General features: G+C 38.7%; 2 protein-coding genes across 2 annotated transcripts; one reads left to right on the forward strand and one right to left on the reverse strand.

Annotated features, from left to right (window-relative positions):
- The first annotated feature begins 543 nt into the window (after positions 1 to 543).
- On the forward strand, positions 544 to 16,843 carry dlgap5 (discs, large (Drosophila) homolog-associated protein 5). The gene is made up of 20 exons (XM_056253043.1): positions 544 to 693; positions 2,734 to 2,954; positions 3,036 to 3,220; positions 3,820 to 3,876; positions 4,103 to 4,136; positions 4,283 to 4,363; positions 4,773 to 4,853; positions 4,967 to 5,044; positions 5,200 to 5,228; positions 5,313 to 5,488; positions 5,590 to 5,820; positions 7,810 to 7,898; positions 8,810 to 8,970; positions 9,059 to 9,157; positions 9,247 to 9,484; positions 12,341 to 13,019; positions 14,005 to 14,062; positions 15,978 to 16,146; positions 16,252 to 16,289; positions 16,665 to 16,843. The coding sequence occupies exons 2-20, from the start codon at positions 2,735 to 2,737 to the stop codon at positions 16,767 to 16,769; spliced, it is 2,808 nt and encodes a 935-aa protein (XP_056109018.1). The 5' UTR covers positions 544 to 693; position 2,734; the 3' UTR covers positions 16,770 to 16,843.
- Positions 16,844 to 17,050: 207 nt separating this feature from the next.
- Positions 17,051 to 24,300, reverse strand: rsph10b (radial spoke head 10 homolog B). Its single transcript, XM_056253045.1, has 18 exons — positions 23,996 to 24,300; positions 23,837 to 23,912; positions 23,419 to 23,487; positions 23,107 to 23,280; positions 22,933 to 23,018; positions 22,724 to 22,844; positions 22,440 to 22,616; positions 22,247 to 22,367; positions 19,387 to 19,511; positions 19,101 to 19,290; positions 18,906 to 18,999; positions 18,745 to 18,824; positions 18,466 to 18,611; positions 18,278 to 18,385; positions 18,067 to 18,210; positions 17,800 to 17,854; positions 17,258 to 17,396; positions 17,051 to 17,169 (listed from the first exon to the last, which is right to left on the reverse strand). The coding sequence occupies exons 1-18, from the start codon at positions 24,244 to 24,246 to the stop codon at positions 17,064 to 17,066; spliced, it is 2,262 nt and encodes a 753-aa protein (XP_056109020.1). The 5' UTR covers positions 24,247 to 24,300; the 3' UTR covers positions 17,051 to 17,063.
- Positions 24,301 to 24,682: the final 382 nt, after the last annotated feature.

Below are 24,682 nucleotides of genomic sequence, written 5' to 3' on the forward strand. Positions count from 1 at the left end.
TTTCCAGCATCTTTTGCATTATGAACCCTTTCCAGCAGTGTCTGTATGATTTTGAGATCCATCTTTTCACATTGAGGACAATTGAGGGATTCAAACACAACTATTACAAAAGGTGAAAACATTCACTGATGCTCAGAAGGAAAGATGCATTTAAAGCCAGGGGGTGCTCCGGACAAACAAAGGACTCAAGGACAACCATAAAAAAAAAACAGTTGTGGATCATCCAGGTAACCACACAGAAATAAGAATCAAGGGTATGTAAACTTTTGAATGGGATCATTTTTATAAATACAGCTTTTGTTTTGTCTTGTGGACTATATGTAAACATGTTTAAAAATATCTTATTCAGGACAGTACTAAATAAAAAATAGCATGCATTTCGTATGATACCCTTTTATTTTGTTAAAATAACATTTTTTTCTGCATGTAAATTTAGATTAGACCAGTTGTCATGATTTGCGAATGGGAGGCGCATAACTCGTCATCTAAATTTGACCAATCAACGGAGGTTTTTGTGTTGGGGAGCAGCCAATCAGAAGAGCTGTATTTCAGTTTCAAAACTTGGATTGCCCGCCATCTTGCAAGTCCGCCTAGGACAGTTAAACGTTTGTTTACTGAATAGATAGATATTGCGAATTATTTAGTCTCCGGATTAAACGTTCTTGACTCCCGTAAACCCACCTTAATATAAAGGTAAGAAATAGCTCCTTTTATTTCTGTCACAGGGTTTACAATTAAACTTAGTTTGTCATTGCGTACGACTTCCAAACATGCTAAACGTGAGGTTTGTATAGTGAGTAGCAGCTAAGTTAAAACTGTGATCATGTGTTGTTGCTGCTGCTGCGTTGCGTCAGGAAAGATAATATTTGAATTTTATATTATAAATGTGAATAAAGATTTGGTTCGGAATTTACTTTTTACAAATGACATCTTGCCTATAACTAAGAAATGAACATCTATTTAGTTGTATTTGTTTTGTTTTTACCTAAAACATTGTGACAGGATGCTCTGAGAATGAAAATTACATGAAGTCAGAATCAAATAAATGAAGTATATATATGTATATATATAACACTAAATGTTACATTGACCTCATCCGTGTTTTTGATACCAGGTCAGCAAAAAAAAAAGGAATTAAAGAGTTTCTTTGATGTCAACAACAAACGTGAAAGCGTTTAATCTCACTTGTAAAATTTGATAAGTCTATTTATTCTTAAACTGTCCTAACTATTAAGCAAAAATGGTTATGGTTATAAAATGGTTATACGGTATTAGGTCTATTTTTAGAGCAAATGCAGAAGTAGAAGTAAATGAGACCAGTTTAGAACATTATAAACCTAGTCAATAATAGTACGTTATGTTAAGTCTAACCAACTAGCTACTAGTAGTTTGTCAAATTAGACAATACGCCTGTTTAAGTAACTTGCTTAAAGTTATAGCCAGTTTTAAAGGAAAAAAATTTGACTTGTAAGACTGGTCTAACTTGGTTTATGCAACCGACCACTGCAAACAAGTTTTGGGTCACGACCCACCACCAATAGAGAACCACTGCTTTAGGTAATTGACTAGGGGTATAACGATACACAAACCTGACGGTTCGGTTCGTCCCACGGTTTTGAGGTCTCGGTTCGGTTCGGTTCATTTCGGTGGGGTGGGGTGGGGTGGGGGTGGGGGTGGGGGGGGGGGGGGGGAAAGCTAAAATTGCTTTTCTTTTTTATTAAACAGTGCTTTAATGAACAAATTGTGTCCTTGTCTTTAAATTAATTCAATTTCAAGTAAACGTTTCTCAAGGATAACAAAATTATCTGCTAATGCTGTAAACTACAGCCCTTACTTGCACTTTACTATAACATTAAAGCTTAACAACAGAGCCTAGACTTTTAGCCTAAATGATATAATAATAATCAACACTCAAATAACAAATTGTATGAAAACATGTAAACTGCATAAGGCAATTTTTGCATTAACATGTTTTTACTCTAATTTGTTATTGTTATATAATAATTTACACAGTTGCTGTTATTTTCATGACAACTATTTTAAACATACATTAAATAATCAAGATATCATAAACAGGTTAAGTAAAATATAATATATAGGCTAATACATAGCATTTATTTAATGAAAGAGTTAGCAAACCAGCAAGCTGTGGACACTGAATGACTTGCCTGAGGTAAATATAAAGCTATGTGAAAAACTAAGCGTTTTATTGACGTATTTCCGCTGTTGAAACACTGATTGAGTGTTTACACGAGTTATGATGCCTTTCAGTAAGTATACTGTATCTTTCAACATACCTTCGGGTGTCCATTCATGTTTATTCTGTAACTGAGGAAGAGATGATCGCGCTCCGCGCTGCCGCATGCATACAGTGATATCTGTCACGCCACATCTAAGAGCGCCAAAACGGCATTTATTGTTTGCATTTCGTGATCAAATAGACATAATTTGAAAGATTACACCTTGCTTATTATCAAAAGTAACAAAACACTGAGCTTATTGCGATTATATGTGGTTAATGGTGGTTAGGCAACAGCCCTGTATTCGTTGTGTACACAACACATGAGGTGCAATGAGCTGGGGCTGGGTGGGGCAGCAGGGGGCGGGGCGTGTTCGGTTCGCCATGAGAGTATCGCGATACGTATCGTGGGTGGTGTATCGCGGTTTTTCGGTTCGGTTCAAATATCGTTACACCCCTATAATTGACTGTTCTTGTTGTGAAAACTCTTGTAGGATGGACTCTCGCTTCGCTCACCTGTACAAGCGGGACAGCAGTGTGTCTATGATCAGGCTTAAGATGTCCAGACGTCGGTCTCAATCACAGAAAGAAAACCGAGAGAAGATCCAAAATCTGCGCAGGCACCTCGACCAGCTGCCAGAGATCGAGCTCTCAATGGATGCATCCAGCATCATGGCCACCCAAGACCAAGCAGCCAAAACAAAGACAGCTAATGGTTAATATCGTAGTTAGTTTTGTTGTTTGATTTTGTGTTGGGATGGCCTTGTTTTGAAGTAGTTATAATTGTTCTTAACAGATGCAAATGCTGCTGCTGCTGAGGAGAGGAAGAAGATGCTCACTCGCTATAAAGAAAACAAGATGTTGCAGAAAGAGAAGGAAAAGCGGGAGAAAGAAAAGAAAGGCGTGTTTAAGGTCGGCCTGTATAAGCCTCAGCCGCTCGGGTATCTACCTTCCAACATTGCTGCACCAGGCAGAGGCAAGGTGAGTGATGGGAATATCAGTTTGAAAAGCCAGTCTCAGACTATAATGAAGAATACTATCAAGTTAAAAAAGATCGTATTTACGAGTTGATTGCACATGGAGTGAACGCCACCACAAAGTCGTAAATACGAGTGGGAAGCTCTGGATTTTCTTAAAGCCCTGATCTTTACGAGTCGTGGGAGTCAGTGAGAAACGTGACGGAATCCTACAATATTTAATGACATTGCCAAGCTTTTTTATTTACAACAAAATAAGCTAATTGACTGTACACAATATAATAGCATTGTAATATAACAATATAATATGTAGTGATAAAGTTTACAGTGGCTTCATAAAAAATAACGTTATAAAAAATTATAAATAACATTAAAGTTACACACCTGATGTATTCTTTGTTCTTCACTTTCTAGAAGTTTGAAAGCCTTGCTGTATTTTTGTGTTAATTAAGAGAAGGTACACCACAATCTTGCTCCGACGAAAGTGATTTGAACAAACATGACGCCATAAACACGAATTCTCAACTCGTATACAAACTTCCCAGAAGGACTTGAACGCACCATTAATTTCCCCATTTCATTTCTCATCATGATTCATGACAGATCGCGGAGACTAACCAGTCCATACGAGTAACCCGCTCAATGATGCAGAATCAAAAGGTATGTACCGGTAAGCGACACTAAGCGTGTAATCACAAAATGAAATTACAAAAATAATGTGAGTTTTTAAACAAATTACCCCCAACATTCCCTCGTCTGCCATTGGTCAACAAACATATAGTCTTGCTGCAAACTGGAGTAATGGTTGCTGAAAAATTTGCTTAAAATGACAGGAATAAATCACGTCATATTTGTTTTATATTATGTACTTCTGTTGTTATTACAGCCTGCAGTTGAAAGACATGCTGTTCTAAAGAAAGGTTTGTCCTGCTTGTTTAACTTCTCTGGTTTTCATATTACCAAATGCTAATTCTATTTGATCAAACTGAAATGGTTTCACTTCTGTTTGTCTTGAAGTGAACTGTGATGCCTTCATGCTTTTAATAAAGAATCTGTGTTTGTACAGTTGAGACCGTATCGACCACCAGAGCCCCAACCAAGAACAACTGCAAAGCTCTTACTTCCACAAAAACCAGAGCAGCTACAGGTAAAACCACACACTTAAATTTAGGAACGTGGAGGATATAGTTGCGAATGTTAACATTTTCATATGTACACTACTGCTCAAAAGTTTGAGGGTCAAAAAGATAAAAAGAATAAGTCTAATGCTCACCCAGGCTGTTTATACAGAAACACAATAAAACAGTTATATTTTGAAATGTTATTACAATTAAAAATAACTTTCTAGTTTTAATATTTAAAAATGTAAAAAAAAAAAAAAAAAATTGTGGAAATTTTGATTTAAAAAAGTTCAAAATAAGAACAGAATTTTTAGTTGTATTGTCACATTATAGTCTTTAATGTCAGTTTTTATCAATTAAATGTGTCATTGCTGAATAAAAGTAAATTCTTTCAAATAAAAAAGCAGATGCAAAGCATTATCATTTCTTTTACAGTTGAACCATCTGTGAGAGCTCCAACCACACGATCAGCTGCTAAAACAACACCGGCAGCTGTGGTTAAACCAGTTGCTGTTGGTCAGTTTTATTTTAACATTTTAAATCTTGGGCTTTTCTGAAAGCTTTGTCTCTGTGACCTTTATTATGCTCTAGTTGTGTTACATGTGTGTAACTTAAGCCACTTGATTTAGATTCAAGGGCTATGAAAACGAGATCAACTGTTAAATGTCCTGCAGCGCCCTCTTCTGGCAGAGTGAAAGCCATACAGGGTAATGAGTTATTTTCTACTGGCATGTTTTCTGATATTGTATATTGATTTATATTGCCACATTGTTGCTCAGATGGAAGTAATGTTGCATCAGTCCAGAACTACAGGATGTCTGTATACGTGTCATTAATCATTAGATCTCATAATCTTACACAGGCAACACGAAGACAAATATTGATAATAAGGTGAGTTGGTCTTTCATATCTATCTTTTTGGTTTTGAAATTTTCAGAAAATTGGGAATTATATTTCATGCTTGGATATTTTTAGCCTGCTGAGAAAAAGGACACTGCAGTTAATTCTCTGGTTCCTGAGGAAGAGGAACCCAAAGCTGCTCCCCCCTCATTTGCTCCTCAGGGATTCGTGTTCCAGCCTCCTGTTGGTCTGAGTTCCTTTGAGCCTGCGCCCCTCTCTCCACATTCAGCCAGTGCCTTCCTCTCCCCGAGGTACCTTTTGAATTTGATTCTAATGAACTGAATGTGTGATGCCTCTTAGCTTTATCATATAAGCTGGTCTGAAATAATACTATCATATTTCTCTTTTATAGCTTACTTTCTGAAGCCAGCGGGGAGCCCATCTTCCCCTCTCCCCAAAAACCTGTTCACCTTTTTCCTTCACTCTCATCCCCTCCACCTTCTCTGTCAACCCTTTCACCAGATCTTCCCACCACCCCTCCATCAGTGTCCTCTCCCCCTCCTGCCCCATCCTCCCCTCAGCCGTCCACCTCTGCAGCTCCTTTGGCCCCCTTGGAGCCTCAGCATGATGTTGCCTATTTCAGGTGAGGCAGATCTCTACCATTGATAGACCTGACTCATTGGTATTTTGTAGTGTTTTAATAATGCATTAGTCTCCATTTATACACCGCTTTCTGCAACTATGGAACCATTTCCGTTATTAATTTTAGGGGCCGTTTACACAACACTGTTTTCAACTGAAAACATAAAACTAGTTTTGCGTTCTGGCTGTACATTTACACGACAATGGCGTTTTGGTCGCCTGAGAACGCAAACTTTAAAATGGGTTTCAAGTGCAAGTCTTTGAAAACGATACTGCTATCATCATTTATCTCCTGCCTTCAAAAACTCGAATCTCTGAAAACGGTGAAGGCATGCACATGCTTATTACATGTTTAGTCTATGGGGGTTTGAATGTGTATCGGTGCACTCACTCGGCGCGCCGGTGTTATTGTTCCCATTGACTTTGAATGGGTGACGTCATGCTTTGCCGACCTGAATTGTGGGTTTTGTTGCATTGCGTCACTAGTGTTGCTCGTGGCAGAAGTTAAAAAGGCTTGTTCGACTTCATGCGACTTGAAGCAGTGCATGCCGGCTAGAAATTTTGTCGGACTTGAGACTGTGCCGTTGCCACGTGACACATGGCATCAAAGTACCACGAGAGCGATTCAAGGGCAGCCGCATGATTCATTCTGCGCAGGTTCTATTGAGAGGCTGCACAAGCTCTGACAACACAACTGTTCCACGATTGGCCGGATTCACCGCATGACAGCGATCACCGGGTTTATTCTAAAACCTTCAGTTCCACTAATGCTCACAAATCTGTTTTTTATAACAGTAAAACCTCTTCATGTAGTCATGTATTGTCATCATGTTTATCAAAATAAAAGTGATATTAAATGTCGGCCCCACTTTATTGATAGTATAGGTTTATGTTCATCTTTATTCTTGTACAGACGGATGCTGTATTAAGCAGTACATACAGTATATTGAATATGTCTCTGAAACATCTGTGTATTTGACAATTATTGCATTTATTTCAATTCAGCTGTGATAAAAGTATGCAAACAGCGCGAACGTCACTACAGGAAGCAGAAAGTGTCCGACTTCACGGCTCCGTTTTCAGCTCCTCCCCGCCTGCAACCGGCAACTCTCGCCAATCGGTTACATCCAGCCGATGTAGAACACCTGAGAAATTCTCAACTTTTTGAGTGCCAACGCAGGCATCAGATTGCCTCTGCAAATACCCTAGCACAGACGCTATCCAATTTTGTTCATGCAACACTGGAAAAGTAATGTGATTGCCTGTTGTCACTATGATGGTGCTTCAGCATCAAGTGCCGACGCCCTGTGTGAATGTGGTGTATGTGCGCAGGCGCGTAGTCTTTCTTACAAAGACATCGCCAGGTGACAGGAAAGGAGGAGAAGACTGCAAGCAATCCTGCGAGAACCACCGGAACTTCCTGTAAATGGTCTGAAAGTCCGACCCATACAGAAAATGCTTTCACACTAGAAACGAACCAAACCTTTGTTCAGTTTGATCTGGACCGAGACTACCTCTTTTCGTCTGACCAAATTTCGTCTGTTTTTTTTATTCGGTTAATTCGTCTGTTAATTTTAATTCGGATCAAACTGAAAAGTCTGAAAATCCGGACCAAACAAGGTAGGTGTGAAAGGGCCCTTAGTTCATTTATTGATACAGCAGTTCTGGAGAAAACCGTGATGTCATTGTCCTGTTCAGTTGTCATACAATGTTGCCAAGGCAGGCAGATCAAATATTAAGAATAATAAGTGTCCCCAACTTAGCAAGCCAGATGCGACAGTGGAAAGGAACCCAAACTCCATCAGGTGACGGAATAGAGGAAAAAAACCATGGGAGAAACCAGGCTCAGTCGGGGGGCCAGTTCTCCTCTGGCCAACGAATGAACAGTGTATGATTATGATTCAGGCAGCAGTACGGGTCAGAAGTCAGATTGAGATCGGAATATTAAAAATATTTAATGCTAAATATGTAGTGTATGTTGTTTCAATAGGTCAGTGATGGCCAGTGAGACCGAGCGTTTGACTGGATTTTCTAAGCTGTGGGAGTCACGATTTGATGATGCCTCAATCCCGGAGGAGAGTAAGACAACTTTTAATTAAATACCAAAGTCTAACACAGTATCCTAACTAGGTTTGATGCAAGCTTTCCAGCAAGGATTATTTTTTCTGTCCACACTGAAAGTTAAAATGACACAATCACATATTTAATGTTTATTATCATCTCTGTTGGGTTGAAAACCTTATCTCCAAAAATACTACTTTCCTGCTACTTTTCAGGAGGAAAAAACGCTATAAAATAATTAAACTCTGTGTTGTCAAAGCTGATGTGGCTTTTTATGCGTTCAGACACTTGCATGTGCCATTATATTATTAACATTTTACCAAAATCAAGCTCAAATGGAGTTAAAATGTTTTTGACCAGCACCTGTTTTGTCAGTTATTAGAACGTCCGCATCTGAGGCAGTAAGTGCATCATATTACGTTTTCATCAACTTTACTGTAGCTATGTGGGCGTTCAGTTTTGTTATTTGACCAAAATCCCATGTTAAAGATGTTCTATGCTGAGGCCATTTAAGACAGTATTGGCTATGACTCGACAACAAATGCTTGACTGAGACCCTCTTCTCTGCTCCTCGAATACACAAAACATTAGCCTTTATAAATGTAGTTATTCTTGAGTAAAGAGAATGCTGTATTTATTCAAACAACCAGTTCTTTACTTACCATTGCATTGCAAACGAGCAGACGGTCAATATGAGTTATGAGGTTTTACTGACAGTTTGAGGATCCAATGGAGATTACAAGGTTTAGTCACAAGCTCTTTTTAAATATTTTTCATTGATTAGATATTTGCAAAACCCACAGACAGATGTAAAGGGTGACCAATAGTAATGATTTATAAAAAAGAAAAATGAAATCTAGAGATACGAGGTTTCCTCCAGAAAACTATACAGTTATATGAAGTAAGTATATTTCCCCCTGTCGGTGTAGTGCAAGACCGGATGCGCACGGCTGTGGGCCAGGCCAGACTGTTGATGAAAGAGCGCTTCGGCCAGTTCAGCGGGCTGGTGGATGACTGTGAATTGGGGCGCGGAGAGAAAATAACAACCTGCACTGACTTGCAGGGCTTCTGGGACATGGTGTACTTTCAGGTGGGTTGATGTTCCCTTTTAAATATGCTCAAATAACGTCCAACCCTTGTTTAATGTTGTTTTGTTTTATTTTATTTTTTGTAAATAGGTGGAAGATGTTAACAAGAAGTTTGATTCCTTGAAAGAGGCAGAAGCAAGGGATTGGAAAGAGGAAGTCAGGCCTGTCGCCAGAAAGAGAGTGGCCAAAGTAAACCACATTATCAGCACCGTCTTTTAATAATCTTGCATTACAAATGTGAAGAGTGTAATTCTCATATCCTGTCCTTTCTGATACAGAAGCCTCCTGTCGTAGGAGGGAAGGCCGGAGCAGGTGGAGCTGCCAGCGCTGCAGTGAAGAGTCGACTGGCTGCTGTTAAGGCCGCCATGAGAGCCAAGCAGGCTGAACAGAAAGCTTCTGAGACGTCAGACAACATCCAGGACTATGCAGATTCTGTTCCTGCCGCCACTCTGCCTGCACAGACTGTGGTGTTCCATGGAGGCTTCTTCCAGGTGGAAAGCCCAATGAAACCATTAGGTAAGATTGAACTTGTCTTTAGTAAGCATGAGTTTTTTTTTTGTTTTTTGTTTTTTTACTTGGGATAGTATTATTTTTTTTGTGATATTGAAAAGTGACAAGAATTCTGAAATTTCAATGCTATCAAAAATTTGATATCATAACCCTATTTAAAACAAAAATAACTACATCATTATATGTAAGGGATAATGTACATATTATCCCTTATAATAAGCGGGATAATGTACATCCAGCCGGTTGTTCTCAGAATAACCCCCTTCAGGCTGATTAATGGGTCGTTTCCACTGAGCGGTTCGGTACGGTACACAATTATTTGCGTTTCCACTGTCAAAAGTTGTGAATGGTACCAAAAAGCCGAACCGTACCGTACCACTTTTTGGGTACCCTTCCATTGGGGTACCTAGCACAGTGGTACGGTACTGAAAGGTGGAGCTAGACTCACTGCAGAACGTTGATTGCTTGACAGAGTACCGTCACTTGCGCGTGCTACAAGGACATTAGAAGCGCCATTTTTTAATATACAGTTGAAATATAATACTACTGTTATCGTGTCACAAAATGGAGTTTTAAGAGTTTTTCAGGTGAGAATGTAGTTTTTTTTAAAGCTCAAATCTGTGGTTTATTTATAGATTTATGATAATTTGATTGAGATCCATTCCAAGCAATCACCGGGCGTTCGGCGCTTAAGTACCCCGCCTGGAACAGCCTTTCCTCGGCTAGTCGTTCTGATGTTTGCCGCTGACTCTGACGTCTCTGTAGTGGTTAAACATGAGATATAATTCGTCTTGTATAGACCTAACAGGCGATCTTTGGTCTCGTGAATCTATAATTCGTTCCCTGGCCAATAGTTTTGGCAGGAGGCTAAGTGAAGTTTCATATATTTGAGCGCTGAATTTGTATATTTGACTGAATTGTTTGCTTTATTACAAGACCATCTGTAATGTTGTTTATTGCAACATTTGTACCAATGCACATATTGCCTGGAATATGTTTAATATTTTTAAATAAATGAAAAGAGGCAGGGTTGTGTTTTATATTTAGTTTTGTTATGAATATAGGTTACATACATGCAGTGAATAAAATCAATAGGCTATGCGTTGCCTGAACACATTTGTGTGCTTATAATGTTTAAAATGTATTTAATGAAATCGAAAAGAAGCAGAGTGGTGTTTTATAACATTTCGTTTTATTGTTGCCTAAAATGTACATACAGAGATAAGCCCCGTTCACACTACACGCGACCAAGCGACGCGATACCATTCATTTCAATGGTGAGGGGGCGACTTCCGGCGACACGCGCGACAGCGACCGTTGGCGACTAGATGGGGCGTGTCTAGCGACGCGAGAAAGTTAAGACATTTTTAACTTTATGCAAATGAAGAGCGATTTTCGCGAGCGACAACCAATAGGAGTGGAGCGCACATGATCCTTCTCAGCCCCTGGGCCTGCAGTGATGGATGGCAAGAAAGCTGATTCGCTGTCTTTTGGATGTCATACTAGTCAACCAGTAGTGGGAACGCCCACTAGTGACCTCATCGCCAGCGCCTGGCGACTTGCAGCGACAAAGTCGCGTGTAGTGTGAACGGGGCTATAACCGGAGTAGCAGAGCGAGCTGAGTAGCGCTTTCAAGAACGCACTGTTCCATTAGCTGAATTACTGGACTCGCGTCCTCAGGAGTCATTCTCCTGAGTCGGACTTTGATCCGCTCCGCTTCGCGTTGGGGTCCTCATCACGCTGTCAGGGGCTGGATGTACATTATCCCGCTTATTACACGGCTACTTGCCACATAAGTAAATAATTAGACACAAAATATTGGTCTGAGTTGAAAGATTTTATTAGGTCTTTAAACGCAAAGCTTCCGCGGAGAGAGCAGTTGCTGCGTGGCATGTTCAAACCAGACGGACATTTAAGAGATACGGTATACAGTCATACCACTTATTACACAGCATTTCACCACATAAATAATTATGGAGATAATATATATTGATTTCAGATTAAACTGTTTTAAAATCATACCTGTTTGTATCTTTATAATCCAACATTGTACAAAACAATAGTCACAAAATGGCAGCAGCTGCGTTTGTATGAAACGAGAGAGCGAGTCCACGATACTGGATGTCATAATTATATAACTGTACACAAAATATTGATTACACTGAGTTTTAATACTTTATTAGCTCACCAAACGCAAAACTTCCATGATGAAAAAACTTTCCTAGCAAGCATTTAGTGCTGTTCACTTCAGTAACCCGGATGAGTCTGTGCTATGTTTTCAGCGATTGTTATCTGACTTGGAATAACATACCGCTGAATGGTGCGATTTACCAATCAGAATCAAGTATTCTACAGAGCCGTGTAATAAATATCGTTATAGTGAAATAAAATTACTCCTATCATGATATAAGATTTTCGTCATATCGCCCCACCCCTAAATCTGACAGTGCTGAAACTATTGAATGAGAACTGAACTGAGGTGGAAGATAACATCACTGTTTTCAACAGAAGTGCTTTATTTTTTAATAGAAATAACAATAATACTTGTTTTATAGTACAATACTAATATTTTATTTCTTTTTATAATTTAAGTAATAAAATAATACTTTTTATATAGTAATATTCAAAGGATCACATGCCTGATTACTGCCTCTAGCCATAAAACTCCAGGATTAAACTGTTGTCCAGGATTAGCAAAGTCATAATTGAGTCATTTTTATACTTAAAATATTCAAGTTATACAAAAAAATTTCCTTAGTCTAGAAATTGTTCTTTGTGAGTTTAAAAAAAAAAAAAACTACACTCTATCCTTTTTAATATGTTGTCCTTGTGTATGAATCTGTATAATTTTCTTCTTTTCAGGTGCTGTCAGACGATCATGTCGAATCAGTACAGTTTCTTCCCCCTGTGCTTCTAAGTTCAGCACTCCAGGCAGGCAGTGCAGATCTAATGCAGTCTCTCGTGCCTCCCCTCTACCCTGCGTGTTTGCTACTCCTCCTCGAAACCATCATCCCGATGTATTGCCTGTTTCCACGCCTCTACGTTCTGCTGAGCCCCTGTCACAGTCTCCCAGAGCTCTTCAGATCAGCCCTGACCACAACCAAACCGCACATGTTTTGCCAGACACAGAGCCCTGCTCCAACAGCCAACCTCATGATTTAAGCTCCACCTGTACCTCACACACCCAACCAGAGATCAGTAATGCAGCAGAAAACAGTCCAGTAGACCAATCACGAGACTTTCCCATCCAGTCCGAGCACCTTGCGGATTCTTCGGACCCTCAGCTTGAGGAATGCATTCCAGAGTCTATGCTCAGTCCTTCCTCCCAAGAGGAACCACAAGAGGACATGGTCTCTGAAGAGAGTTTGCCTGCCCCAACTGGAGCAGATGCCGGTCTAGATACTCGTGCCCAGTGCTCATCTCACACCTCTTCCTTAGAAGCAAAAGCACCTGCTTCCCCTGTCCTGATGCCCTCCACACCAACCAAAGATCCCAGCATTTCTGCAGCTCTCAGTAATGAGGTCATTTCAGCCTGTAATAGGTATGCTGTGCTTTGTTATATAGAGCGTCACAGTCCCGCCCACAGCCGGTGCCGGAAGTAAAAATTCAATACAATTTCTCCATTGACAGTTGGGGTATAAACCATAACAATGTAACCATACATGGAAGACTTAAAACCAGCTATGGCTGTACTAAGTGATTGTATATGCTCATATAAACGCCAAAAGTTCATGGGGCACTAACCTTGTTTTAAGATAAATGCCTTTTATTCGCGATGTCTTGTGATGATAAGTACTTCATTACCCACAATCCTGAACAATCCCACAGTGATGCATCTGATTGGTGGAAGTCGTGTAACGTGTCTGGTTAAACCCCGCGAAGGTCCGTGAAGACCATGTAATGACGTAGGTCTAGTTCATTGGTCGCACGTCAGAGGCGCCTGCGCCATTGGATGTGCAGGTGCCGCAGCACAGCCTATGAGCGAGCCAGATGCTCAATGTGTTAGCTGTGCAGCTGCAAATGCGTTTTACATATAAGCTTCAGTAAATCGAGGAAAAGGAGTTTCCCTGCACATTTACTATATAATTCACTGGAGGAAAAAGTTCACGTGGCCGTCATCAGATTTGTAAGTCGCTCAAAAGACTCTTTCGCGGTTGTGGCTTCAGTCGTCTTCAGTGAGGCGCGGTGGTTTATGGGATGAGTAGGTCCTTCGCTCGGAAATGAAAATATGTACACAGTCTTGTACCTTTGACTTTTTTTGGATTTTCTCTTCGTTTTTTTCACTCAAAATGAAATGTTGTATGCTTATGAGTTCAGCCGTAGCTGGTTATCCTCAGACATGCTCTAAAACTCTTTAGATACGGATTTTCCAAAACGTCAATGGGAGAAATGAATGGGAAATTTACTTCCGGCACCAAAGCTCTCTCGGGCTGTGGGTGGGACTGTGAAGCTCTATTAGGCCGTCTAATTTGTTATGAGCCCCACTAAACATGGCATAATTCATAATCTTTCCACTGTTCATACAGCTCCCCAACCAGAGAGCTTCACACAGATGTTGAAATGACTGGAATTCAAGATGCTGAGGTGATTATCTACCAAATCCAACTAGAAATGCACAATATTGGTTTGTATATATACTAGGGGTGTGTGAGACTAAAATATGACGAGATTTCTCGTCGAGTAAAAAGCTGTCTCGCGATATCGTGATGACGGAGCTTGAGGGTGAAATTAGCATAGAATATGCCACCGCTACATTCACATTACGATACCACCTCCACTGGTTTTTATGTTTATAAAAACAGCAAAACGACATTGTAAACTATTGTAAACGTCTGCTCTGCTCATCCAGCACGAGTTGCAGTCCCGTGTCGTAGTGAAGCAGGAATCAGTTGTCACGTGACGATGGCGGATAATTCGTACCTCAACAGAGCCTAAACTTCTGATAAATGTCTTGTCTTATAGAATGCGCGTTAGCACCGCCGCTCCCTATACACAGTACGTGTGATCGCAAACACAAAAGTAAAACACGAGCTCCCTGATGCGCGCAATTAGGCTGCATACAATAGTCTGTCTCCCAATATCAAACATATCTCTGGACTGTGTAGTTGTGGTTCTGGTCTCTGTTTGCACTTTGAATACTGAGAGAGTACTGTAACGTCTGAAGAACGACAGACAAGGGAGGCTCCGTTTCTGAACTTTTAATCGGAAAGCAAGAACAACTGTACACAAACTCACTAGCCTAACTCACTCGCTCGTTTCTCTCTACCCGGCCTTTTTCCGAACTCACCGCCTTATGCCTATTACTGACGGTGCAAAATAAAACCGCAATTTCATAACCATTATAAAGAGTCTGTGCTCCTACAGTACTTTGATTATGGTTGCACTTGAACTTATTGTTTGCACTTAATACGACTAAGAGAAAACTGTTATTTATTTGTTATTTATACTGTTTTTATTTCAATTTGTGGAAATTAGTTTAATTAGGAGGTCACACACATCCTCAATCAGAAGTTCTGGGGAAGCTTGTAAATGTACAGTAAGGTCTGAAGAGACTCGTGTGAAATTATACAGGAGAAAAGCCAGTCAGCTGAGTTTGTGGCAAAACCTTTTACAGTGCTTGTATATTGTTGTCTTTCAATGCATTTGATAATTCATACTCCTAAAGTAGAACTGAAAAATGACATTCATTAGAAGATTATTAGTTAAAACATTTCAAAATGCACCTGCAGACTATTTTTCCAGTCATGAATTTTGTCATTGAGAATTTCTATAAAATTGTGCAAAAATCTCGCCACACCCCTACTGTATATATAATTGGTATCCATTTTATATTGGATATTTAATTGTTCAAGCTTCCTCTATTTTTATATTGATTACCTTTGTCATCATCAATAATAATAAATAATAAAATAATATTAAAAAAAAATATTTTTTTCATACGGTACTGAACTTAATCATTTTTACGCTACAAATGAATTTAGGCATCACAACATTATAGTGATTAAACATTTATTTAGACACAATAGTGTAGAATTTTAATATCGGTTATTAGCTTTGGCTGTAACATATAATTTTATCAGCTTATCACTATCGGCTAACGTTTTAAAGATGTACTATATAACTGTTAATGTAACTTGACAGAGTGCAAACACAAATATCCATCCTCCAAACCATGTCTTTACCCTATTAAATGTTGATAAACCTGATACATTATACATATTTAAAGTTGTTAGGATGGATTTTGTGATATTGCATACTCAAGTCATTTGTGGTTAAGAGATCCTGTATGCATGTGTACACCAGTGCCTTGAACTACATTAATCTGAGCAGAGCTGAAGCACAACCAAAACAACGTTCTTCCACAAGACCCATGCGGTTTAACATGGGTCAAAAAGTTACAAAGTGTAGCTAACCTTTATTCTGCATCCCTAAATCCTCCTATTAGTCAGCAGAGCTTTTACTTGAGTTTATGGATCATGTTCTGGTGTATTTTTCCCAGGATGCTACTAGTTTGGACTTTGAGCGTTACCTGCAGCCAACAGTGAGAGACAGCATGTCTCCGGGTCTTGCAGAAGAGAGGTTTTCCCTTGGGGTGGAGGATGCTGAGATGGAGAGTCCTGTGACTCTGGCAGAGGAGCGTCCTCTTGATGTCTTGGCAACACCTTCAGGTAGTTTATGTCCCTCATATCACATCATAATGTTCTTTTAATGCTCACATATGGTTTGTTGGGGGGCACGTGGGCACTCACTTCTCTCTTGCACTCCTGTCTCAGCTCTTCCAAGAATGGTGTTCACACCCGGGACCAGTCAGGTGGATTTACATCTTTCCTTTATTAACTATCATTTCTTCTCTTTTAATAGGGTTCCCACAGTTTTCCAGTCATGGAAATTCACTCAGAATTTGGATCCGATTCAGCAATTTTGATCCAATAAAATATTTTATAGATGTGCAACTAGTAAAACAATTACTACAGCAATGTTCATGACTTAATTTTTATTAATAAATCCTAAAGATTTTTATAATAAATCCTAAAGATTTTTATAAATGTTTAGTTTTTCAAGCCTGGAAACCACAATTTTATGTTTCCAGGTTTTCCATGACTGTGGGAACCACTACTCTATCACACCTTCTGAGAGTTGTCAGCATTTTAATTTTTAATTTGTCCATAACCTTGTTGTGTTTCAGATGTCAGACAATCTGTTGCTGTTCACCCCAGAGCAGAAGGAGAGAGTGAGACCATCAATGTGTGAACGTGACCTGATCATGTTCACACCTCCCACAAACAAATAAAAGCACATCCACTCTTTGAATGTGGATGGTTTTCATTTTTTTTTTTATTAAATTAGATGCCTTTGACACTTGTACATTTATTTGCTACTCACTTTTTGTACTTTATAAAGAGCGTATTTAGATATTTCTATGCAGTTTTGACCTCAGAAAATATTAAGGCTTTCAAATGTCACAATTGTTTTAAACGTTAATAAAATCATAAGGGAAAAAAATGCACTTCCATTCTGTGAATTTACTTATTTTTCTTATTCCCTCTGGTGACTGATTGTTTTGAAATGCCAGACGAGAAAGAGGTCACAGGGTCATGTGAGAAGGGGGCGAGTGGTTAACATCCATGTTTGGAACCTCTCTGTGTTTATCTTCGTCTTGTCTCTCCTCAGCCTCCAGCTGTTCTGTATGTCTGAAAATAATTGTAAAGTATAAAAATATGGGCTTCAAAAACCATTTCTTAGAATCTAGGGGATTAAAAAAAAAATATATATATATACCTTGCTTTGTCAGCATCTGCAAGAGCACTTCTGTTCTTTTCTCTCAGCTCGAGTCTCTCCTTCAGCTTCACGCTGTGCTCATATGCAGGGAAGAAGGTCTGAGTGAAGAACTGCTGTGTTTTCTGCATCCAGTCCTTCTCTGAGGATATGAAATTAGCCCACTATTAGGGATAAATCAGAGGCATAACTAAGATTTTATTCAATTACATGAATTTTCCAGGTGACACTTTTAAATCAGGCTACCTCAAATGGTTTTCCAAGACTGTGGGAAGCACATTTACATTTATTCATGTAGCATATGCTTTTATCTAAAATAAACTAAACTACTTCCAAATGAGGAATGCAAGAGAAGGCAATAATGTAAGTGCTAGCAATACAGCGTTTCAAACATCCTCCAGAATAGTACAACTCTTGATCTTTATTTTGTCTTATTTGTAGTCACCCCTTTGGAAGTTTGCTGAGGCCTCCTAGTTGAGAACCACAGATATAGTAACAAGGACTGACCACATTTTCCATTTTGAATTGCATTTGTGAAGTCAAACCTTTGAAAGCAAGCACAGGACTTTGTCTTTGCTCCATCTCCTCAGATAGGGATGACTGAAACATTTCAAAAGATAAGAGCACCTTAATAGAGACAGTCTGGTTAGCTTTCACCCCAGCTAAGATAATATCCACTGGAATGTGGTATCTACAAATCTCAAGATGAGAGAAAATGGCTGAAATTTCATTCTTAAAAATTGAAAAAGCAATCCAATTCAAATTATGTAACTAAATCATTGATCTGAAACAGTAGGAGAGGCAGCACAGACCTGAAGTGAACTCGGCTCTGTAATGTTCTGCGTGGTGTCGTCCCAAAGACTTGTGTCAGTCTGGCTCTCAACATCAGTTTGGATTCTCTGGCCTTTCACCTCAGCACAGCCCAACAATGCCTCAAAGAACTCCAGAAAACTCATCTACAACCAAAATAATTTGTCATATCAAATCAGTAATATCAACCAAAAAAACAGCTCAGCTCCTGACCTCCAGGTCCAGGTTGCTGTAGATTCCATCATGAATTGCAGGACTGTCCACAGAGAGGATCTCTAACACTTTGGACACGGTTAGCTCGCTGTCATATAGACAGAGGTCCTGTGAACAAGACTATGCATAAGAATTATGTATGAATAATTCTTAGTATTGAGACTAGATGAAAGTAAGAGGCTTGTTACCTTAAGCAACCAGACAAAATGCCTTGCAGTTAAGCTTTGGTCAGGCTGGACAGAATTTGCTTTACACAGGGCCTGGTAAATTTCCCAGCATCTGTCTGAGTAGTGACATGCAACTGAAGCCTGGACAGGGTGGCAGAACAGAGAGCCTAAAATAAAGAAATACATTTTTAATAAAATAAACATTTTTAATAATGAATAAATAATATTAGTCTATGTTGAACAGGGACATTCAAGATAATTCTTAATAATACAATCATAGTATAATGTGTATCTCTCTACCTTTCACATTCTTTGCATTGGGAATGATGTTCTGCCTCATGAGCTTTGAAAAACATGCTGCGAGTATGTTATTAGAGGACCTGTAACATGACAAGTGATCTGTGACTAGATGGAAACTTTCAAGAACATAAAAAATCCAATTATTGTAGGAAAATACTCACTCAATATCGTCGTGGTAAATATGATATGCTACAACGATAATATAGCTGATACACTCTCTTGGTAGAATGGCAGTGAAAGGAGAATGAACCTGATCTGGATTCAGACAGTGACAACGAGCAAAACTTTGATTACAATTAGTTTATTTGATATAAAGAGAAAAGATCATAAACCATTATTATGCTTAAAGACATTACCAGTGATCAGATGATCTATTTGCGCTTGTGTGATTCCGTGCTGATGAACTTTACAGTCCATGAGAAATCGAGAGAACTGCAGGTAGGTCAGGGGGAATATTTTGTCTGGAGATTTCTCATTTCCAAGGCTGCAGTAGAAGCTATATATCTCCCTTAACAAACCAATGTGTCTCAGCACTGCAAACTCCACCTGCACAGATGGAAATAAAATAATACTTACACAGCACACCAACACAAATTTGGCTCTGGATTTACCTTAGGATTCATCTTAAATAAGGCCAAAAACCTGTTTGAGTTCTTGATCTCTGTGGTCCTCAGGGACTCTGTCTAACAGAGTATGGATGTTCAAAACCATGTCAGATCCGAGTGGTGAGTTTGTGCTTGACTGTGAAGATCTTTTGGATGAATCACCTAATGAACAGAGATAAACTATTAGAAACACTATAAGTAAAAAAACAAATAAAACCTCTTGACATACTGTAAGGGACATGAAATTAAGTAAACAGTGTTTAAAGTACACTGTCAAATAATTCTGATAAGTTAACTCTCTAAAGTTTTTTTTGTATTCTTTTTTAGAATGACTGTTTAAGGTACATTGTCATGCTACTTACCATATAAATGCATAAATGGACATTCATTGTTCATTAGAGTTAACCTTTTTTTTATTCAGGGATCAACAATGAGGATGGCCAACGTGAGAGTGTTTCAGGTCATTTGATGGAACTGTCAAATTAGATATTTATTGAACCAGCACTATAGCTTGTTTGATTAGATGCACTTTTATGCTTTGCTTATAAACATATGGTTTTCTGTGACATACTGTTTTCTGTTTCATACCTTCATTTAAGCTTGTTAGTAGGTAAAATTATATAACTCGCTAATAGATTGATTGAATGACTTAGTAGTTTAAGAATTGAATGAAAATGACTAATTAGTAATGTTTTGCCATGAATGCAATCATATTTTTTTCTGTATTCATTAATTTAAGCTGTCTTGGAGTTTCTTGTAATTATAATATAATATACAATTGTAATCAAAATTATTCAACACCCATTGCAAATCATGTGTATTGGCAAAATGTACAGACTGTCAGCTGTTTGCAATGAACAAATCAAACAAAAGTAATTGAAATAGCTCAACACAACAAAAGTTTCAAGTGGTTTCCACAAATTCAACTGAAAATGCAACTTTTAATTACTTATGCAGTCTCAAAATGATTCAACCCCTTTATGGTAAGCATCTTTAGTACTCAGTAGAACACCCTTTTGCTGTTATGACCTGATGCAAACAAGATGTATAACCAAACACCATGCAGCTTCTGGCAGTGTTTCTGAGGAATCTTAGCCCATTCCTCATGAGCAATGGCCTCCAGTTCAGTAATATTCTTGGGTTTGTGTGCTGCAACCGCCTTCTTCAAATCCCACCAGAGATTTTCTATGGCTTCAAGTCAGGTGACTGTGATGATGGCCACTGTAGAATCTTCCAGGACTTCTTCTGCAACCAAGCCTTGGTGGAATTTGAGGTATGCTTGGGATCATTGTCCTGTTGGAAGGTCCACTGATGCCCAAGCTTCAACTTCCTCATTGATGGCATTCTCCTAGGATTTCCTGATACTTCAATGAATCCATCTAGCCTTCCACACGCTACAGTTTACCAGTGCTAAAGGATGCAAAGCAGCCGCAGAGCATCACCGAGCCCCACCATGCTTAACTGTAGACAGTTCTTTTCAGCATATGCTTAATTCTTCTTTCTCCAGACATACCGCTGATCCATAGGGCCAAACATTTCCAGTTTTGTTTCATTGCTCCACAGAACAGAATCTCAAAACTTCTGTGGCTTATTTATATGATTTTGAGCAAATTGGTGGTGGTGTTCGTCTTGGAGTTCTGTCATGCATTTAGTACGAGCCTATCTGTGCAAGCTGAAACCTCAGTGCCTGTTGCCACCAAGTCTTGCTGCAGGTCTTTTGCAGTCAAAGGGTTTTTCTGAACCTGCCTTCTCATAAATCTGGTTGCAGCTGTTGATAGCTTCCTTTTTCTGCTCCATCTAGGTAGTGTAACCACTGTTCCTTTCATTTTGAAGTTGCAAACTATGCTTCCATTAGTGTCTCTAGGAACATTTAGTGCCTTTTCTCTCTTTTTGTATCCTGTTCCTTGTTTGTGAAGGGCGATGATATCTTCTCTTAACTTTTTGGACTATTTTTTTGACTTAGCCATATTTCTAACATGCAGTCAAACGTGACACTCAACAAACAAGCCAGTTCAGATATTTCATGTGTTCTAGCTCAAGCACACCTGGTGCAACTAATGAAGCCCTTGATTAGTTGCATCAGGTGTGCTTGAGACAACAACTGTTTTGCAGATTTGTGCTGTTGTGAGGGATTCTATTCAGGGGGTTGAAACATTTGTTGTGTTGAGCTATTTAAATTACTTTTGTTTTTGTTTTTCACTGCAAACAGCTGAAAGTGTACATTTTGCCAATAAACTTGATTTCCAATGGGGGTTGAATAATTTTGATTACAACTGTACACTCACTGGCTACTTTATTAGGTGTTCAACTGATCGTTAACGCAAATATCTTATCAGCCAATCACATGGCAGCAACTCAATCTCAGAAAAAAGAGAAAATATCAGGTGAGTGGCAGTTCTGTAGGCGAAAATGCCTTGTTGGTGCCAGAGGTCGGAGGAGAATGGCCAGACTGGTTTGAGCTGACAAAAAGGCAAGAGTAACTCAAATAACCTCTTGTTACAACCGAGGTCTGCAGAAGAGCATCTCTGAATGCACAACATGTCAAACATTGAAGCAATACGAGCTACAGCAGCAGAAGAGCATACTGGGTGTCACTCAGCTAAGAACAGGAAACGGAATAATAATTTCATATATGAAATAATAAATGTATGTATATATATACACATTTATTATTTTATAATAAATGTAAAAATTATACATTGTAAACTACATTTATATATAAATATTAAATTATACAATTCAATTTAGCTATGTAGGAAATCAGTTGCTAGGGACAATGGTCAACTATATAGTTTAGTAGCCATTAATTGACCAATCAGAATCAAGTATTCCAGAGAGCTAATAATATTTAATTCTAAATATTTCATTCTGGTCATGAATATTACTTAATACTTTACTCTCGTCTGGAAAAGGAGTCGTAATCCCACTCAGGCCAGGAGTGAAGGCAGGAAATTCAGCCATGCAGTCCTTATTAAACTCCCCTTCATATACCTGTCCATTTTCAAAAGTGTATTTCCCCTGCAAAAGACCATCTGTAGTGTTGAAATCACACAACCATCTCACATCTCCATAGTTTGAAAGGTGGTTTACCTGTCCATGTTTTTTGCCATGTTTCCACTCTCCACTATACACAGCCCCACTGGCATATAAGAACTGTCCTTGACCATGACGCATGCCTTGAACGAATTCTCCCGTGTACTCGTTCATACGAGGGTACTGAGAGCATGGGACTCTTTTACAGAACCATGTGTGTGTTCCTTTTCCATCCTACATTAAGTAAGAAACTTCTGCTAAAATTTTCAGGACAAAATTATACAAAATCATAATATAGGGAATGACCCTAAAAATAAGGGCAAAGTTAGTAAATGACAGACCTGGATGCCATTTAACCACTGTCCACTGTATTGCTGATCCAACTGAAGCCATCTCATTGTTCCTTCTCCATGTCGGACATTGTTACTCCATTGTCCTTCATACACATTGCCAGATGGGTAACTTAATGGGAAACAAATCTATTTTATATATTTTTTCTAAATTTATAAAGAAAATAAATATTTATAAAGAAATGATTACTATCACACACCACCGCTTTCCCCAGCCCTCTCTGCAGTTGTTCACCCAGTCTCCTTTGTACCATGATGTGGATGCTTGATTATAGTACATTACCCCCTGTCACCATCACAGGGCACCAGTCAAGATATTTATTATTAAATGCATGTGAGGAAAATTGAGACAATAGATGTGTGTATGCACATACCTGCCCCTGTCTTTTGCCCAGATACCACTGACCTCTGTACACAGTAGAGGTTTTGAAACATTTGAACACTCCGACACCATGACGGACACCTTGGTGTAACTCCCCCTCATAAGTGCTGCCATCTAGCCAGGTGTAAGTCCCATGTCCCATGGGAACATTTAATTTAAAATTACCCTGCCGAATGCAACAGTTCATTTTGCTATGAATAATTAATGGCTCCAATCAAAACACTGGGGTATTATGTGATTTATCTAAACCTAGCTAATGTAAATCTTCATGTAAATTATTGACTTCCATGAACTCTTTACATACCTGATACTTTAAACCATCTGACCAGATATATTCACCAGAACCATGCATCAACCCATGTGAAAAACTACCCTAATGAATGCAAAATGGTAAAAATAATGAAATAATGTTTGGTAATTTAAGGTTTTCAGCATAGACTGTAAAAAATGGTTTTCAAGCAGAATCTGTGGTCTACTCTGAAGTTCCCTGAAGGTATTTCAGGGCAGGGGTTCAGTTTTGTGATAAAAAAATATTGAATTTATTTCTCTTTCCTCCCTTACAACATTAATATTTTTCTTTTTAAAAATATAACAAAAGATCTGTTAAGTAATATATAATGTACAGTAGTAATGTTAGCAATGTTCTTAATAAAAGTTGAGTACATTTAAATTAGATTTACATTTTTATACTGGATCTAAAGGTTGAAAACCTCACCACTCACCTTGTAAATGTGGCCACCTTGAAAATATGCGACACCTTCTCCATGAATCATTTCTCCACACTTATCACCCTCATATCTGAGGAGAAAAAGATCCCAAACACTACAAAAAAAATAATTTGTCAACCAAGCTGAGTGTTATCTAACGTAAAAATGTCTAACCTTTCCACGATTATATGGTGAAGAATGGGAACTTTACGGCAATAATCATGTTCATTGTTTGGTCGATGCTCGTTCGTGTGCCGAGACATTGCAGAGAAGGAACACACAGCAGACCTCGAAGAGTCTTGTCCATCATCAGGCTCTGTGACGGACTCCGAAACTAAACTGGACGTGAAGGACTGTCCTAACACTTTACTTAACGTTGGTTCTGGCGTAGATCTGTTAGAACTTATTTTTTGTCCTTTAGCCATCGCCGGTAGAGAGTCAGAATTATTCGCTAGTTCACCGACTAGCAAACATCCCTTTGGAGTAATAACACGGTACAGGTTGCTAAGCAATGTTACAGTACGGCAAGTTAGAAGGGTCAAACAAAATATTAGAAGGTCTAGGGACCTAATCACATTTTTTTTAGACTCCAAATAATATTTCTCAAATTAGTTTTATTTTTGAAAGTCAGCTTCTGTACAAGCTCTCCAAAAAATTACAGTAACACTTTACAAGAATGAACAATACTTCTACAGCATTTATTAATCTTAATGTTAATTTCAACATTTACTAATACATTATTAAAATCAAGTGTTGTATTTGTTAACATTAGTCAATGCACTGTGAACTGACATGAACAAACAATTAACTGTATTTTTTTAAACTAACATGAATAAATACTGTAACAAATGTATTGCTCAT

This window comes from Rhinichthys klamathensis, unplaced genomic scaffold (assembly GCF_029890125.1).
Source record: "Rhinichthys klamathensis goyatoka isolate OS25496 unplaced genomic scaffold, OSU_Roscu_1.1 h1tg000101l_1, whole genome shotgun sequence".
Taxonomy (NCBI): Eukaryota; Metazoa; Chordata; class Actinopteri; order Cypriniformes; family Leuciscidae; genus Rhinichthys; species Rhinichthys klamathensis.